We start from the raw sequence: 19,314 nt of genomic DNA, 5'->3' as shown, positions 1-19,314 counted from the left end.
GGACTGCCAGGCATGGTGGTGCACGCCTGTAATCCCAGTGCTCAGGAGGCTGAGGCAGGAGGATTGATGTGAGCTCGAGATCAGCCTGGGCTACATAGTGAGTTCCAGGTCAGTCTCAACTACATGAAATCCTGTCTCCAAAAAAAAAAAAAAAAAAAAAAAGTTGTATAACCGAATCTGGCAAATACAAAAACTAAAATATCACTTAAAAGCTACACCATGTTGGAGATGTTTATATGAATTAAAGTGGAAACACTTTTTGTAATTTTCCCCTTTGTCTAATTTTCTCCATTTCATCCAGGTGTTTGAAAATTCAGTGAGTATAAATGCCCAACAACTCTGCCAAACTTGGAAAGCCTTGTGTTCTTACAAACTCAGTAACTCCACAATGACTTGAAGGGACACGTCTCTCCTCTTACAAGTGAAACATGGTTAGAAGGGCCGGGGATTTGGCTCAGTAGTTTTGCCGCCTGCCTCACAAGCGCAAGGTCCCAAGTTCGATCCCTGGTACCCCCGCAAAAAAACACCCATGGTTAGATTTACATGCCACATTTTAGGACTACATCTAAAGCCCCAAGAAATAAGTTCCCCACTGGTAAGAAGTTTCTTGGTAAAGGGGCGCTGACACAATTCCACCAGGGAGCGCTACCCTCTCTGAAAGAAATGCATACTGTTCCTAATTTAAAGCCCTTCGCAACCAGCCCAAAAGAATATTCTTGTTAGCCTTGGTAATAAAAAAATGAAATTGTCTCTTAAAAGATAACACACTACAGTTAAATACAATAAAACTTATCTTTGCACCAGGAGTAACACTGATAGAAGAAGACACTTCGGCTTGTTATGTGCCAGGTATAGTTGTGAGCATTTTACATATATAAACCCACGTAGTTTCCCCGTGCTATCAATAATCCCCAGTTTGCCCTAGGAGAAAGTGAGGTACAGTTATGTGATCTAACAGGCTCACCAGACTGATAACTAACAGGGCCCATCTACTTAACCTACAGAAAATAAAGGGCCTCAATGAAAAGGAGATTCAATTCTTGTGTATTTTTAACTATGCCACCAATTACATTTCATGCTAGAAATACATCATTTTACCTTTAATAAGGTACTAATTCTATCATCAGGGAGTAATGTAAATAGCTGTATTTTGACATCATTTTCATGTGCTTACGTCCTATTATATGGAACCTATCACTTAAATTTGCTCATTTGTCAGTTACATTCCATGGAAAAATATGAAAGTTCTAATTTTAAGAAGAACGAGAATGAAAAACAGAATAAGCAAGAGAAAAAGGATCTGCTATAAAGATTTAATAAGGAGTATGAAGCTCAAGCAGAGCTGTAATTTTTTTCTTTTTTGGTGGTACCAGGGATCAAACTCGGGTCCTTGTGCTTTCAAGGCAGGTGGAGGAACCACCGAGCTAAATCCCAGACATCAGAGCTATAATTTACAATGAAATATTTTGAGTAAATCATTTAAACATTAGGACCATAGTGCAACTAAATTTTCTCCTGATCTTTGGAACTTACTTGGCATTCCTTGGCTAAATTTCCATGCTGAGGACACATCTGTGATTGTCTATAGATGAGCTACTCTAAGCAAGTACTCAGATATTGCTGGAAAAAGCCCAGAATGTGTGTCTTCAGAAATTCACTGCTTTAGCCGGGTGTGGTGGCACATGCCCATAATCCCAGCACTTGGGAGGCTGAGGCAGGAGGATTGCTGTGAGTTTGAGACCAGCCTGGGCTGCATAGTGAGTTCCACATCAGTCTCAACTACATAGTCAGACCCTGTCTCAAAAAAAAAAAAAAAAAAAAAAAAAAAAAAAGAAAAAAGAAAGAAAAGAAAAAGAAAAAAATTCACTGCTTCGATTTATTAGAATTCTGGAAAGTATGGTATTTTACTCAGCTACAAGTAAATATGTTGCAGAACGTTTACATTACAACTTCTTTAGAAATACTTTACCAGTACAATGAGACTTCCAGGGCTAGTGCACGTGCAAGTTGACCCGCATCTGCCTTTGATATAATCGTAAGCATCCAACAACCTTAATTTAATTAGTGTCCTTCACACTTGTACAATTTATGGGGGGACAGCTGGCCTTGAACTCTATGTCGCATGAGGCGGTTCCACGAGTACGGATAAAAAAGCAAGAAAAGTCAGGTGTAAAACAGCAGGCATCATACGCTAGCAGGTGGGTGGGAATCCACACCATGGAACAGGAAACACTGAACGCTTTCTAGAAGCACCTTCTAGAAGAATGTCGGATTCTTTTTTACCATTTTTTCCAACTCTAACTGATTACAATGTTAAGGCTCAGGGATACAATAATGCACTTGTACAGTACCTGTATCATATGTGCGGCTGTGAAATCAATCCCCAGCACCCAAAACAAAAAACAAACAAACAAACAAACAAAAAACAGTTTAAGGTCCAAACTGTAATAATGTCTGTAGAATTTCTAATGACAGTTAAAGAGTGAAAGAAGTCATGGACTCGTCTAATTTGAGCCACCTAATCTGAGGCTTCTTCACTACAGTGGCACCTACTTTCCTTGTGAGTGCTTTTATATATTTGGGACAAACGTTGAAAGGGAAGCTCAGGCTTATCCTGGTGGGAGAAGGACCTTTCATTTTCCTTAAACTGCCCTTCAGAGAAGGAAAACAACAAAGGTAGGACCGCGCCATGGGCTCTTTTGATATAATGCACCCTGAAGCAGCACCTGCAAGAGCTCGGGCCCACCTGCGCTCAGACTCACTCTGGCTAAGCACAGTAAGAAAACAGGTAAGGGGTGGCCAGGAAGGATTCTTCCATTTCTATCCTGTTTACTACTGAAAATTCAGCAAGTGACTCTTTTCACTCCCTAAAATTAACTGTTTCATGAATAAAGCAGTCTCTGGATAGCTAATATTAAACAGGAAGTTATCTGAAAACAGCAACATCCCCCACCCCCTTCTTTTTTTTCTTTTTTTTTTTTTTTTTTTTGAGACAAGGTCTTGCTATGTAGCCCGAGCTGGCCTCGAACTCACAGTGTTCCTCCTGTCTCACCCTCCCATATGCTGGAATTACAGGTATGTGCTACCACACCTGGTCAGAAAACAGTAGCAAAAACTGGCCCTCTTTTTTATTGTTAGCCCTCAGAGGGAAGGCAAAAAATGACTAACAAAACAACTGGCTACAGGCCTGGGATTTAGCTCAGTGGTTCCACCGCCTGCCTCGCAAGTGCAAGGTCCCAAATTCGATCCCCGGTACCAAAAACAAACAAAAACTGGCTACTTTGGAGGCTGCAGAGAATTCATTCACTTGCGCTTATTTCCAGGGGACATAACCGTAGTGTTTTTAAAGTTAAAGTAATATGCAGAAAATACTCTCTTCTCAGTCTAAAAATCACAGACAAACACTTGAACTGAGTGAAAATATTACCCTGGGCCGGGTATGGGGAGAAACCACTTGCAGTTTATGCAATAGTTAACTGCACTGAGTAAATGTTCATCTTCTCAGTAGATAAAGCAAGTATAGCACAATTTTTTGGCTTTCAACTTTATTACCATTCGTTGTTATTCCAACCTTAGTTATAATTCATTAGCATTTCTTCATGAGACAATTTTTATCTTGAAACAGGGTCTCGGTTGCTAAGTTGCCCAGGCTGGGCTCAAACTTGCAGTCTTCCTGCCTCAGCCTCGGGGAGGAATTACAAACATGCCCCACCATATCCATTCAAACTGCGTTCCAAAATCAAAGAGCCAAGGTCCCAGCTCCAGCTGTCCACACACTGTAGGGCTCTGGGAAGGTTTCCTAGCCCACACAATGGAGACTGCTCCTTCTGAGAGGTGGTTCTGAGGATTCGATGAGGGAAGGCCTGATAGTGCCTCCCTTGCCTGCTGCCAGACACGCACTGTCTTCTAAAACCAGACTCACAGAGAGGGGTACGGCCCTACTGGCCTTCATGCAGATGAAGACAGAAAGCCTAGGTGATTTTCAAAACACTCGATTAAGGCCGCTGGACAGGATGGCTGGAATTGCAGGGTAAAGCTAAGGGAGTCGTGTCGCGAGCCGGAGACCAAGAGCAGAAGGGAGGGTGGTGGGAGGGTAATGTAGTGAAGAGGGTACCACAGGGTCCACAGAGAGGCACGGAGACACAAGAGCTGCTCCCGAGCCCCCGAGCCCTCAGCTGGACACGGTCCCTTCAGCTAGACGCTGAAGCTCGGGGCTTACCCAGGTTTGGCTGGGACACGGCCATGGCCCTCTGAGGCACTGCTGTGGAGGTGACGGCAGGGTGGAGGCTCAGATGACTCAGGGGCTGATTCATCGCCTTCCTAGGGTCTTGCCATGTGGTGATTTTTTCTATGTGACTAAAAGAAGGAAAACAATTCATTAATTTTTAAAATTGTCAGCATGACCATCATCATCACCAATCAAAGCCCAGCCCTTAGGTGACGCTGCTTCTTCTCTTCGGATCTGCTTGCAAATGGCTGCAAAACGGTGTTTGGCTTCACCCGGGAACACAGTTGCCCAGTGGGTCACAGTAGGGATTTTGTGGAGGGTCTCTGAACACAAGCTCGCGATCAGTCCAAGAAGCCTGAGTGGACCAGCTCCTCAGGGCCTCCCTACGCCTATTCACAATTGCCACAGGGCAGGCTCCTCCCGAAGCAGAACCTGAGCCCTCCTTCCCCATCTGCCCCCCATGTTCTGTCCACCTGGGGAGCTGACATCACCATGCTCTCTTCACCACCCTCAGTCTCCCAACACAATAGCACAGAGCTCGAACTAAGAGAAAGGCACTTCAAGGCCATGCCCCAAACCCTCTAGCAGCTACAATGTACCACAGGTGGGAAGGGTGTCCACACCTGAGACAGCATAGCAGGAAATGAGCTAGCGGGGTAAAGCAAGCACGGAATGATGGTGGAGAAACAGGCCCTGTACTGAGGTAGGAAGCTCTGGATGGAGAAGACCTGATTCGACTTTTGGTCATATACAACTTCCAACATTTGTTATTATGACCTCATGTCAGAAAAACAAGCCCGTGAGCTTTAGCCCAAGGTTTCCAGTACAGACTACTGGCTCCTGAACCACATTAGAAGGCAATTTTACTGCCTTACAAATTCCGCCCCACTCCATCAAATACACACACACACACACACACACACACACACACACACACACACACACCTTTTTCAGTGCTAGAGATGCAGTAACTCAGGGCCTCGAACATGTTAGACAAATGCTCTGCCACTGAGCCGACATTCACCCCCAGCTTTCTAAGTCTTTTTGCTTTAGGACTCTTTTCTTCTGACATATTGGAGATTGGACCCAGGGTCTTCATAGTGAGCTTTATCCCCAGCCCTATTGTTTATTTATTTTTCATCCACTCATTCTTTTTTTTTTTTTTTTTTTTTTTTTTTTTTTGAGACAATCTTGTTAAATCACTAAGTTGCCCAGGCTAGGCATGAACTTGTGATTCTTTTGCCTCAGCCCCAAGAGTGCTGGAACACAGACCATTTTATATCCAACAAAGTCAAAATTTGATAGAAGAAACTGAGAGCTAGCCCTTTGTTCTGGCCTCATGACTAGGTTTGCCTCTTCCCTGTTGAATCCTACATACTATTGACCTTTCTTTCAACACATAAGTAAAAAAGGATATGATTTTTTTCTGTTAAACACCCTAATTTTGTGGAGACACTACTGAGTCAGAGAATTCCTGTGTAACCTAGGCTAACCTTGAACTCACTATATATCCCAAACTGTAGCACCCTGACTCAGCCTCCAGTAAACTGGGATTACAAACATGTACTACCCAGCCCAGAAGCACCTTCTGAATAACAATGGCCTCTTTTGAATCGTTAATGTAAGAAACTACTATTACTATCACTTGGCTTAATCCTAGGTCTAGAAACTTCCCTGCACTTAAATTATATTTATCTTATTTTTGGTGGTCTGTTTCCTCATATTTAAATGCTGCTACTGGACTCTTCATCCAAGACTTGAAGGTATTATCCTAGGGAATTCCTTCACTGTCTTGAGAGCAGACTTGGATATTTTCCCAGGATCTCTAAATGAGCATGATTTTATAAAGGTCTAGTAGCTAGCTCAGCTGTGGAGTGCTTGCTTTGTGCAAGAGTCCCTAGGTTCAATTCCCAGGACCAAAACAAGAGTCAAAGCCAGGGGTGGTGGCACACACCTGTTATCCCAGCACTCAGGAGGATGAGGCAGGAGTATAGGTCACTGTTAGTTCCAGGACAGCCTGGGTTACACAGTGAGTTCAAGGCCAGAACCACAGCAAGACCCTGCCCACCCCCGCAAAAAAGTCAGCCTTGAGAAGGTTGAGGAGAGTTCAGATCAACTGTTGAATGTCAATACTGTGTGATCAATCTTCCCAAGAGAGAAAAATTAGTAAAAAATGAGCTGGAATAAAAATAAAAGGACCAGGACTATTTTGTAAGAAAAAAAAAAACAAAGATTGAATTAAAGATATAAGAACCATTTCCCTAAGTTATGAAAATGACATGACCTCAGTTGTGTCTTGAGTTTAGCCACAGTAACTGTTGAAAGCTTTCATAAAATCCTCATCCTACTTTTGGGCTCAGTAAACACGGCCTCAGGACATTTGTTATAGGCTTCTAGAAAGAGATACTAATTGATGAGCATGTCAGAGTTAAGTAAACTCCCTTCAGCAAAGAAATCAGAGCCAAGAAACTGATTACTGCTCCAGGGCCCATCCTAACTAAAAAAAAATGCTTTCCAAGGTAGGCAAGTCCTACATAATCATGTGCCACTCTGGGACCATAATGGGGGAGTCCTGCTGTGTTTCATGAACCTTTTCGGGCTTCCTGACACCAGGGATATTGAAGCTGTGCCAGAACTGACATCAGTGCCCAAATGTACTCCACAGAATGAAATGTAGCAATATGTACCGTTTGTTGGAAGAGATATAAAGAGTCAGCTGTTGGGTGGGGGATTTAGCTCAGTGGTGCTGCCGCCTGCTTTGCCGCAGCGCAAGGTTCCAAGTTCAAAGCCTGGGGGGGGGGGTTAGTTGTCACCAGAAATTCGGCTACCAATCTCAGTGAGGTGACACACACCTGTGATCCCAGCACTCTGGGAGGCAGGGTCAGGAGCACTTCAAGTTTTGAGCCCAGCCTGGGCAACCTAGGAAGACCCTATCTCAAAATTAAAAATACAAAGAAAAGGGGATGTAACTCATTGTAAAGGCTCTGGGTTCAATCCCCAGTCTTCTGAGAGGGCGCTCCTGCCCTCATCCTGATAGATCAGACCCCAAAGATGAAGAATTCACCCCACATCTTGAGGCCCCAGAACTCCCACCGTGCCATGGGAGCCTCCGCAGCCCACCCTTCCAACTCCACACTCACCAACACTCTCAAAGGGGTTTTGTTCCCAGCAGATTTGTTAATTAAAGTGTCACTCACTGTATTCCCCAGACTCAAATGTGAGAGGAGCCTTTCTTTCATGAACAGTTCTCAGCACTCTGTGACAGCTCACAGAAGAAAGCCCTGAAATTCCCAGCCTCGGCAGAGCAGGAGACCTGGTAAGCCCTGGCTTCTGTGCCGTCCCAAGTGGCTCCCAGGCTGCATGCAGAAAGCAAGGGGCACCGTATTGCTCACAAGAGGCACTTAAGGCGCCACTGATGATTTGATTTGAAAACGAAATTCTATTTGTTCAAGTCATTTTGAGCTTGGGGCTCTGGCTCTGCCCTCCCCTCTCCAGACTTAAAGGGTGCTATTCACACTTTCATTCTCCTGTCTCTTCTTGCTCCCTGTCTTACTGACTCACTTCCTCTCTCCTGTTTCTCTGTGTAACCTGATGTTTGCCAGGACCCGCGGTTTAGCTCTATTAATCCCTACTTCCCTACCACTCCCACCTCTTTCCGGTCTTCACTCCCCTACAAATATATATTTAATCTACCTATTCTACGCGCATTCCCTAAACATACATTCTTTATAGTTTTCATATTGAAAATGGAACAAAGAAAGAATATAAGATGCCAAGCCATTGGTGGGGGTGTTTGTTTGTTTGTTTTTTCCCTTCCTTATCTAAACTCCTTTGTACTTTTCTGGTTTTTATCAGGGACTCTAGATTGTTTTCATTACCTAAAAGCCAAAATATTCATGAAAGTACAAAAAGAGAAAAGGTACAATAGATACATGAATGTGCAGGCCACAGAGTACTAAAAGGTTACTGAAGTGGTGTATGCCTACAATTTGAGGACTCTGGGAGGCTGAGGCAGGGGGATCACAAACTCGAGCACAGCCCAGACAACTTAACAAGTTAGCGGACCTTGTCTCAGAAAAGGTAAAAATAAAAAAGAAATGGGGTGTGGTGGTGCATGCCTGTAATCTCAACCCTTGGGAGACTGAGGCAAGAAGACCATGGCAAATTCGAGGCCAGCCTGGGCTTCATAGTGAGGTCAACCCCAGCCTGACCTACATAGTGAGATCTTGTCTTAAAACAAACAAGGACTGAAGGTGTAGCTCAGTCCCTGGGTTAAATCCCAAGTGCCAATAAAAAAGCTACCGAAGACAAACCACAAGTTGGCCAATTATGTTCATTCAGCATGGCCCAAGTATGACGAGAAATGGAATCAATTACTTGGCTCGATGTCACTTATAAAGAAAAAGAGTACAAGATCCTAAGGGAAGGGAAAACTTCTCCTGATAACAACAACAAAACTTTTTTCCTAGACTTAAAAAAAAACAAAATCCCCCACAAGGGGTTTACATGACCGGCCTTCGGCGTCACAACCAGGGAGGGTGAACCTTTTATAGTTTTCAATGATACAAGGAGCCGCTGCAGCACACGTGCCGTAGGTTCGCCACCGCGGCACTGCCTGCGACAAATCCAGCAGGGAGCACACATCCCCTTTCCTCTGAAGTCCCCTCGATCGCTATTCCCCATTTCCACAGAGCCTCCTTCTTTCACAACCAGCTTCTGGCTCCCACCACAGGGAGGCTCTCTGCCCCACAACCAGCCGGGTCGGGAAAGAGCTCAGCCAAGTGTAGCGGTACACCCCTGTAGTCCCAGCACTCGGGGGGGCTGCGAGTTCAAGGCCAGCCTTGGCCACACAGGGAGACCCTGTCTGAAAAAGAAAAGAAAAGAAAGGGACTCACAAGGCCAGTGCTTCTCTGAGAAGATACCTGGCTTATGGAAAACTGTGTGTGAGATAAGTTTTCCCTGTGCAAATGTGTCTTCAATAAAGACACATTTAGAAAGCCACTTTTACTGATTAGGTGAATCCTGTGTTTAGAGTTTAAAATGCCACTGAAGTAGGATGGGCAGCACTCGCACCCTCCCTGTCACCACCCCTTAGCCCTCAGGGACTGGTCCCTGCCATGGGGGAGTGGAGGAATGGTTACTTTTGCTGGTTTCCTCCACTCCAGCCACTGCTACCTCCTTCCTGAACTTTCGCCTAGAAGAGGCAACGGCCTGTGGGTTTCCTCTCCCTGAATCTATCTAGCTTCCCTCCTTTCTTCCTTCTCTTTATTTCTTCTCCCATTCTCTAGCCTCAGATCACAAGAATATCTGGGATCCCACCATCCATGAAATAAAAGTCCTACTCACACAGCCGTGTTTGGGACACAGTCACACTGCCAGAGTGACCCTGCGGAATCTGCAAAGACCTGACGCTGGGAATCATGTGTGCCTGGGAACTTGGAGTTTAAGGCTACTTCTGACCCTGTTCAGAACAAGTCGAACAAGTCATTTAACCCATCCTAGGCTCAGCACCCATATCATGTGACAGTTGTTTTTAACAAGCCAAACAAATATGTAAAACGGGTATGCTCTGGGACTCTTATGACCAGCAAAGTCACGGGTAGGTTTCACGACCAACTCATCAGCGTTCCCAAGTTCACTTGCTCAGCACTCACAACTTTTGGGTCAAGCTCATTCAACAACTGTGCACCGTATACCTACTGTGCATGGTGCATGATGCACTGGGTAGGTATAAAAATGAAAAGTACTTTTTAAATATAAAACCCTGACTAGCAGCAAAACCATTAAAGGCAAAGACAAAATCTTATCTGTAAAAATAGAATCTAACACTTCAAGCCACCCAGGAAAAGGCTTGGCGTTCTGGAGGAATTTACCCTCCAGTTCTTGACCTATTACATTAACTTATGGAAGGAAGCCACACAACAAAGACTTTTTGAACTGGAGAAGGCCTATGTAATGCGGTTTGTATTGCTGGAAACGTACTAAGATACAAAAATAGGAATGACAGAAGCACTTTCTTTTTAAAGAAATTAGAATTCTTACTATGTTGCTTATTTCACTAGGCGAAGATTGTCTAAATGTCTTGTCTTTATTTTTTACCACCCCTCCCCTCCACCTCCTCTTCCTTGAAATATTGGGGTTTCCCTTTCCCGTTAGACATTAGGGCTTCCACTATCAACAGAGCTATTAGGACAGGACTTCAAGGCAACCTCCAACCTGCCACTTCCCCTCAGCCAAAAGCTAGTAAGGCAGTTAAGGAGAAACACACCAAGGAGATGATCGATGATTGTTGATCGTTGAAAGGCAGCCTGGGGTCATAACACCACTAAGGCTAGGCGACTGGTTCAGGACTCAGTTTGGTCTCAATGCTACTGGTCTTCCTTCATCTCCTTGTTTCTCTTTAACCCGTTCCTCAACTCCCTCTCATTTTTGGAATGATCATTTCTCCTGCTGTGGAATATATGTTCTTCTGGTGGCCCCAGAGCACAGCGAAGTGCTCTGCACACAGTAAGCATTTGAAAAGTAAACTTTTGCAACCCCTGTGATATTTAAAAGCCCAATTTAGGTCCAGGTAAATTTTCATACTTTATTCTTTTTTTGTTGTGGTGGTGAACTCAAGGTGCTCATTCTACCAAAGGGCTACATCTCACTAAGACTCCCTAGGTTTCCCAGGCTGGGCTTGAACTTGCAATCCTTCCAGCCTCCCAAGTGGCTGGGATTACAGGTGTGTGCCACTGCAGCCAGCTTAAATTTTCATACATTAGAAAATAAGATGTTAAAGGCTTTTTAAATTTGCTTCCTAGGTCAGTTCACTACTCTGTTAATGTTACATCAAATGTATATACCAAAGAATTTGCTTAAAAATAGCCAAATAAAATAGCTTGGCAACCTGATTTTTTTGTGAGATAGTCCAGTCAGACCCACTCATGTTAAAAATGGAAATTAAAATAGATTTGGATGAGGTTGATAAATTCCCAGATAGGACTTGCCAAGTAAATTTGACCCATTGTCAGCAGAAAACAAATGCTCTGCCAATTTTTAATCCTATCCCAAATGGCAAGACGACTTACATTGATGTTTTGAAATTTTTCCCAATTAGAATTAAAATATAAATATGCAAAACTGACTTACTTTTCTGCTGTATTTCAGGAAAAGATACTACATGTATTTCAGCCTAATTAAATATTCTAATAACCTGTTCTTGTTTAAATTTCACCACCTAGAAAATGGCATATCTTATGCTTGTATTTCTTGTAGTACTTTTTGTTTTGTTTTGCTTTTTTGCCAAAGTCACTTAGGTCTTCTGACACCGGAAAACACAATCAGCTGGTGTATATCCTTACTAATTCTCCCAAGCCCAGATGCACACTGATTCTCCAAGTACAGTTGTCACCTAAATCCAGAAGGCCACACACAGTAGTGAGCAAAGCTGGGGCCCGTAGTGGGGTCCCCCAGCAGCAGGCGTCAACATTGCTGCGGATTCGCGGGGCTCAGCTCACAGTCTGCATCTAAACTGGCAACCTGACTTGATCTTGTTACTAACAGGAAGATCATCTCCCTCTCTGCTTAAGACTATCAGTCCAGTTGGACAGTGAAGAGTTTGTTTTTGAATTTTAATACATTGAGAATCAAAACTAAGGTGCTACCTTCTCTCATGGCTAAACAGATAGACTTTGTTTTACTGTATTTCTAAAGCTATCCGTCTCCCGCAAATTGTCATTCTTCCTGCTGTCACCCCAACTGATGAGTCTTTGTCCCAAAGCAGCTTTCATAACTGATTGCAATTCTTCCACGCAATTCTTCTAAATCCCACACATCATCATCGCCTGCTATTCTAATGCTGTACAGTAAAACAGGTAAAAGTCCCACTGCAAATGTACATATAGCTCACACATCCGTTAGCAAAACATTCAGTTTAAATCCCAAAGGAATAAAAACTGACTATTGTGCCGTACAACAAAAGTGACCGTTCACATAACAGAAACGTGATGAGAAAGCTCATCCTTCTTGAAAACCACAAAGAATTTCTAGTTAAAGGGTTCCGGTTAGATTTTCATTTAGCCAGTTCATCAAACGTAGCCGCAGTCTATGACACAGGAATAATAACTCATATATAAATAGAGGTGGTTTTAGGATCTTCTAATAAAAGATGATACAAAACCAGAAGCATTATTTTGGTGCACGCTTCCGGTCTCCACGATTCACTTGCCAATGCAAAAAATTTCAGAGTTCTCTGGAATTCCAAATGAATGGCAGGGATTGTATTTTTAACTACCAGGCTCTAATCCCTCACTTCCATCACAGCCTTGCCAGGAAGCCTCCACTTGTTTAAATTAGCAGCAGCAGTAGCGGCAGCAGTATGAAGAGGACTTCCACCGAGGCCAGCTGTGGAGATCTGTCTACCTCCAATCCTTTCCACTGAGCACCCCAGGCTTTTCTGCAGACTCATTCAGTCTGAATCTCCTTAGTCAGAACAGAGACAGAGTTGGACCGAGTGGCTGTAGGCCAGGCCCAAAGAAGCAGTGAGAGTCGCCTTGGGACTGTACGATCTTAATATCCGTGGTTCCTGCACGGGCTTAGTTACCAGCATTTTGTGCCCGGAGTGAGAAAGAAAAGGACACTAAGAATGTGTCATCTCTCAGAGAAAACCATTTTGGGAAAACGGTGACTCAGCCACACAGCCTCACAGCATGAATCACGTCGGAGGGTAAGCAGTTCAGCCATTGTGAGAGACACCCCGTCATCTGCTCCAGCTCCTCAACATCACCCAACACTGGCAAATCTGACCTTGCCTCTGCATTCTGAGCCAAATTCTTGCTTAACCTCATTTTTTCCTAATCCCTGAAAAAACAAGAAAAAGAAAAGGACTAGAAGTTTTCGTTTGCTTGTTTGTCTTAGGCCAAGAACCCTATGGAAAAACTTTTTGCTGTTTCACAATTTTATTATCAACACTCAGCATTTTATTTTCTCTTCTTGTATCAGGAGTGATAATGCTATTAACAATTTATAAACTACCTTAAGATTCTTATGCTGAAATTGAACAATGTATGACTTTATTTCACTCGATTTTCATACTTCCACATAACAATGACAATATGTACTTGGTAGAGCATTCTACTTGTCATTTTTTCTCACAAAAACATCAAATCAGAATGAGGAGAAGCAACGAAAACACGAAGTTCACTATCAATAAGAAATGAAATCTATTCATTCGACATTTACACTGAGGTTACATCTTCCACAGAAATTCAGGTTCCAAAATTGTTTCCTAGACCTGGGTTGTAGCTCAGTGATAGATCGACGCCACTGTAACAAAAATGAGCTTTTGAAAATATGGGTTGTGGTGAAAAATCCTTTAAATGCACCTTGTACTGAGCTTTTGTGCATGTATTCTCTCTCAGTGACTTAGGTGCATGCAGTCCGCTACTTCGGAGCTTAGGAGACCGTGCTGTTTCTATCGCTGAGCTCCCGATGAAGCAACGCTGTCCCCCAGTTTTGTGTGGTAGAACTGGCAGGCACGCGGTGTTGAATTCATGTCCTTCAATATGCCTATGGCGCTGAGTGCCTGCAATGGTCTGGCTCTCAGGGAGCTGACAGTCAGAAGGATGGGACATGGCAGGCGTGAAATAATGAGTGGTGTGGGGGTTAAGAGCAGAGACTCCAGTGTTTTTTGTAATTTTAAACACTCAAGGTCCTAATATTCTGCGGCAAGAGTTGCACTTATACATCAACCATATCGGCTGCTTCTGACATCTGGGCAGCAGCTTTAATCCCACAGTCAATTTTAAAAAGCAGTTTGTTTTTAAGCCACTGAACTACTCTAAATGCTAAAATGCTTTGAAAATTGTTTTTCCAGGCTGTCTGTGTCTGACACATGTTTTTAACATGTTGTTTTTCCAGTTGTTCTTAAACAGGACATTGACGCATCTCTTGGCTTCCCCTAAGCCACTCCAAGAGTAAAACAGCTTGAAGCTAACACTGCGGCTGCCCTCCTCTCTCTTCTTTCTAACGGGGCCAAATGGATTAAATGTCACTTGACCAAAAAGAGAGGGTAAAGCCACCAAACATTCTTTTGGGTTGGTCTGGCTTCTCCTCTGTTCAAGTGAAAAGATTAAACTCCTTTTTGTCGAATTTTTTTTTTCTTTTTTTTTTTAGTTTTAGGAAGATGAGCTACAGGCTTGGGCTGTCAGAGACACTTTCTGTGCATTGAAAGGCATGACACAAAGTGAACTTAAACAAATAAAAAGACTGGCATGAACTCTGGAGACTGAAGAGAGACTAGAGGCATTTTTCAGAATCAGGATCCCATTTTCCAAAAAATGATTAGGAGGACTGAAAACAAAAGCAGAGTCTTCAAAAGGGATCGCTAAGCTTTAAAGGCCACTGGGGACCTTTCTTTGGATGCAACCTTTGGGCGGGGCTGCTGATGCTTCCTTACATCTTAAACCCAGTCTGGAAGGCTGGGGATTTAGCTCAGTGGTTCTGCTGCCTACCTTGCAAGTGCAAGGAGCCAAGTTTAATTCCCAGTACCCACCCCCTCAAAACCAGAAGCACTAGGGGATTTACACTGGGGATTTAGCACAGTGGTTCCGCTGCCTGCCTTGCAAGCACAAAGACCGGAGTTTGATCCCCGGAACAACAAAAAAAAAAAAACAGTCTGTAATGTTTCTTTACATGTATTTCTTGGCAACTTTGGTCAAAAAGTATCACCCAAATGTGACAAAATGGTACCATGGATTTGAATTTTACCTCTGCTATTACCTGTTTAAGAGACCACAGTAACCCCAGCACACTGTAGAAGGCTGAGGCAGGAGAAGCCCATCCGTGGTAACTCAGCCACACAAGGTCTCAAAAACTAAAAAGGGCCAAAGATATAACTCAGTGTTAAAAGCCTTAGATTCAATCCCAACTACAAAAAAAAAAAAAAAATGCCGTTAACACACCTCTAATCCCGTTTCCTTCAAAAGGGAGGAACAATAACAAATAACAAATTAAGGAACAGTAATAATAAAAAAAATTTTTTCTTTTTGTACCAGGAATTGAACTCAGGACCTTGTGCTTGTAAGGCAGGTACAACGCTGCTGAGCTAAATCCCAGGCCCATAATAATAAACATTTTTAAAAGAGGTAAAACTCCAATCACTGTGCCAGATATATGAGGCTGTAAACATTATTTCTCATCCTTTCCCTTATGAAAAGCTATCCAAACTGTTAAACGAGATCTGAGTAATTTGAATGCAATAAAACCTGCAAACCTCCACCCCTGGTACAAAGAACCCAAAAAAATGGGGGGAAATACGGTAGACACGAATTTACTGCAAAAAGTACAGGTATATTTTATTTCACATAGTCATAGTATCTAAGTAATCCCTGATCTTGAGACAAAAATATTAAAACACAGAAGATCCGGTTAGTTATAAGTCTCAAACAATTCCCCCAACCTCTGTGGTGTTTTGTTTTGGTGGGGGTTATTTATTTATGTACTTATTTTGCATTCTAATAATATTAACTCTTCATCTAGCGTGAAAAAGGCCAAGGATGTGATTTTTTGGGTGCCTTGATAAATGCCTGGGTGGCAGCGCACACCTCATGTCAGCAAATTTTCAGTGTCATGTTTAAAGTAAAAAGAGCTTTCAGCCTGAAGTACAGATGTGATAGGACTGAATATCAGTAAAAGAATATCTAACAGCTTTCCACATTTCCTAATAAAGAAATGTCCAAGAAGCTTTAGTCTTTCTTTTGTTTTTTGAGACAGGGTCTCACTATGCAGTTCAGAGTGCCCTGGAACTCACGGTGTAGCCCAGGCTGGTCTCAAACTCACAGTGATCCTCCAGCCTCAGCCTCCCAAGTGCTGGAATCACAGGCTTTAGTTTAATTTAATGTTTTAACTATTTACAGGGAGGTAATGGTTCTGAAAGGTGGGGGTGCGGTCTAGGCCCAGAAATGCAAGATTTGAAGTTTCTGCGACTCAGCTGAAAATAAGTGGAAAACAAATGTGGCCTAAATATACTGTCATTTTAAACAACCCATGTTTACACAAACTCCAAATGGAGCAGCTCTGTACCCATGAGTGGATGTTAACAAAAAAAGGTATTACTGCTTCAACTTTTCTCATTAAACAAAGAGCAGCCCAGATCACGCCCTGGAGTTTGTGACTGGTGTTGGACACTCAGGACCTCACACAGTTGAGGCAGGCGCTGACCAATGAGCACATCCCCAGCCCTTAGAAGTGAACTGTGTCCTAGGACACCCCGTGGAGTCTGAGCGTCTGGTGTCAGACGTGTTATGCTGAGTGGTACTCAAGAGTAAAAAGAAGGCCTTTTTCTCCTCTGGGCAAAGTGCCACTGAATTTGTCGACAATGTCTACGCTGAAGCAGTAAGATTTCACCCATAATGGGGACCCTAGATATCTCTGATGTGAAGGGGAAAACAGGGGAATACTCCCACCCAGACGGAGAGAGGCCCAGGAAGGCAATGTTTTCATCTGCGGAGCTGCCTCAGCCCCACCACGGTGTATCCAGGAAACCAAAGGCGTCTAAACACTGACTAGGGGAGAAGCAGCTTTTCTGCCATGCCTTTGATTTCGCTGATGGGGAGACTTTTCAACGTAAGAGCCACCTCCGTGTGGTTAGTTTAATTATTCAATTGGCAGCCTCCAAATAGGTTTTATTAGAAATAGAAACAAATGTGAATAACACACTGAAATTCTCAGGTAGCTGCCCTCCCACACTCGGAATGAAAGCCCTACTGGTTGAGAGGTAACTTTTAAGGGGAAAAAAAAGAAGTCATACACAGCATAAACCTCCATCTTGCCCTCTGCAGAAAGTATGATTCAAATAAAAGAAAAAAATACTACATTATCCAGAAAATAGCTTTAAAAATGCTCATGAAAGAACCTGAAAATTCACTAAGGTCACTCACATATCACTAGGTTTTCTGGAGGACAGTTTATCAGTACATTATAAAAGTTTTGAAAAGGTCTGATCCAACAATTCCACTTCCAAGAAATTACACTGAGAAAACAACAGGGCTGGAAGAGATGCTGGCTTCTTAGGAATATCTGCTCCCTGCTCCAGGTGCTAGATCTGGCCAAAAGACTTAAGTTCTAGATAATACACACAAATGTCATGTGGCACTTTAGGGAGGTTCTCTTATTTTTTCAAGACAGATCTAACTATGTAGTCCAGGCTGGTTAGTCCAGGCTGGTTCAGCTCACGATCCTCTTGCCTCAGCCTCCCAGTGCTGCCATTACAAGTGTGCACCTAGCTAGGAAAGTTCTTCAAATGGAAGGAAACACAGACTTTTATTTTCTACCCTTCCTCTTTCCTCCGTTGTTCCTCTTTGGAACACAATGACGCGATGCCTAGAGATACAAAGGCTCTTTCAAAGGGCTGGGGATTTAGCTCAGTGGTTCTGCTGCTTGACTCGAAAATGCTAGGTCCTGAGTTCGATCCCCAACACCAAAAAAACAAAACAAAAACAAGGCTTTTTCGAATCATGGAGAACAGAAGCCACTTATAAGAACAACTGAGCAGAGACAGGGACTTGGGGTGCTTTCGTACCAGCTCCTTGACTGCCTCACTTCAGATGTCTTTAATCCAAGAGAAATACAGTCTCATTTCACACCCCTATAAATCACAGACACAATTCTAAATTAATACAAAAAGTATGCAAATGTACATGTAAGAAGTTTCCCTTGAAGTTTTGTTTTCAATATTAAATGTGTGTGGTGGAATAAATTATGTTATAGTTCGGAAAGTGAAAGACTGAACAGTCACTAAAAATGGCATAGATCTGTTCGTCAAGATTTCACAGTATCCACAATATATTGCTGAGTGAAAATAATCCCACTTTGGTTAATTAAAAAACACATGAATGAGGAGGAAGCAGACTAGATTTCTTGCACTTTCTTCACTTTGTACCATAAGCATTATCTTTCTAATCAGAAAAAAAAAAAAAAACAGAAAGCTATCCTCCCTCCCAATTGAGCCCACATCCTACTTGAAAAAATAACACCGCATTCCACATCTGAACCTGCGCTTGCTAATTACAGCCTCTGAAAACAATTCCACAGCTAGAGTGTAGGGTGTAAAGACTTGTCAGCCCCTTAACCGTTAACCGAGGGTTAGAAAAGGCGCCACCATAATGCTCCCAAGAGTGCATAGTCTAAAGGTGCTCAGAACCAGAGAGAAGCTCAATACTTGAAAAAATAACACCGCATTCCACATCTGAACCTGCGCTTGCTAATTACAGCCTCTGAAAACAATTCCACAGCTAGAGTGTAGGGTTGAAAGACTTGTCAGCCCCTTAACCGTTAACCGAGGGTTAGAAAAGGCGCCACCATAATGCTCCCAAGAGTGCATAGTCTAAAGGTGCTCAGAACCAGAGAGAAGCTCAAAGGGGAGAAAGGAAAAGGCAGTAGAAGGTAGGGATTAGAGGATCAGGGAAATTCTATAATTAAGCAATATTTTCTGGCTGCTTCTGGCAGCTGTCTAAGTGAGAGAGGGCATCCGAAGGAGGCAGCCACCGACAGGGGGGCGGCCCCCGCCTTGGGCAGGCCACACCGGGCCTATCATTGTGCACTGGCTGAACTTCACGGGACAGTGGGGGTGCAGCTTATATATCCAGCACCTGTCAGCTTCGGAGACTCCCAGCCACAGCACTGTTATTGCTGCCATCTGTCTGATCCAGAAGGAGAGACATTTATTGTATCTGGAAAGATCGGGATCAAATATAGTTGGGTGTTCTTACGGAAGAAAACGCACGCCTCCTGTAACTGGCTTTGCTTTCTTCTTGTCTTTCCCAACTGAATTTTTTATTAAAGGAAGAAACCTACCCTTGCAGCTGTATTTTTCACCCTCGCAGTAATAATATATGTACTGCAAACATGGTTTGAGTTTAGCCTGATGACCAGCCACGAGGATCCTTCTCATCTCACCATGAGGCACATCCTGCCTGCACACGCTTTACGTAGTTCCCACTGACTTGGAGAGGAACCCGTGCAGGGACCAAAGAAGGATGGAGACCACAATAACTGCCCGAGGAAATGGTATTTTCTTTACAGGATACATTCACATTTTTTTCCTT

General features: G+C 43.2%; 1 protein-coding gene across 1 annotated transcript in view; it reads right to left on the bottom strand.

Annotated features, from left to right (window-relative positions):
- Wwtr1 (WW domain containing transcription regulator 1) overlaps positions 1-19,314 on the bottom strand; it is a 186,991-nt gene that overhangs the window by 58,258 nt on the left and 109,419 nt on the right. Inside the window, exon 5 of the mRNA XM_019207639.2 lies at positions 4,220-4,356. Coding sequence (XP_019063184.2) covers positions 4,220-4,356 — 137 coding nt within the window. The remainder of the gene's footprint in view (positions 1-4,219; positions 4,357-19,314) is intronic.

This window comes from Fukomys damarensis, unplaced genomic scaffold (genome assembly GCF_012274545.1).
Source record: "Fukomys damarensis isolate Sample0158 unplaced genomic scaffold, DMR_v1.0_HiC HiC_scaffold_37, whole genome shotgun sequence".
Lineage (NCBI taxonomy): Eukaryota > Metazoa > Chordata > Mammalia > Rodentia > Bathyergidae > Fukomys > Fukomys damarensis.
The sequence above is the reverse complement of the archived record's forward strand: the minus strand, read 5'-3'. Positions and strand labels throughout refer to the sequence as shown.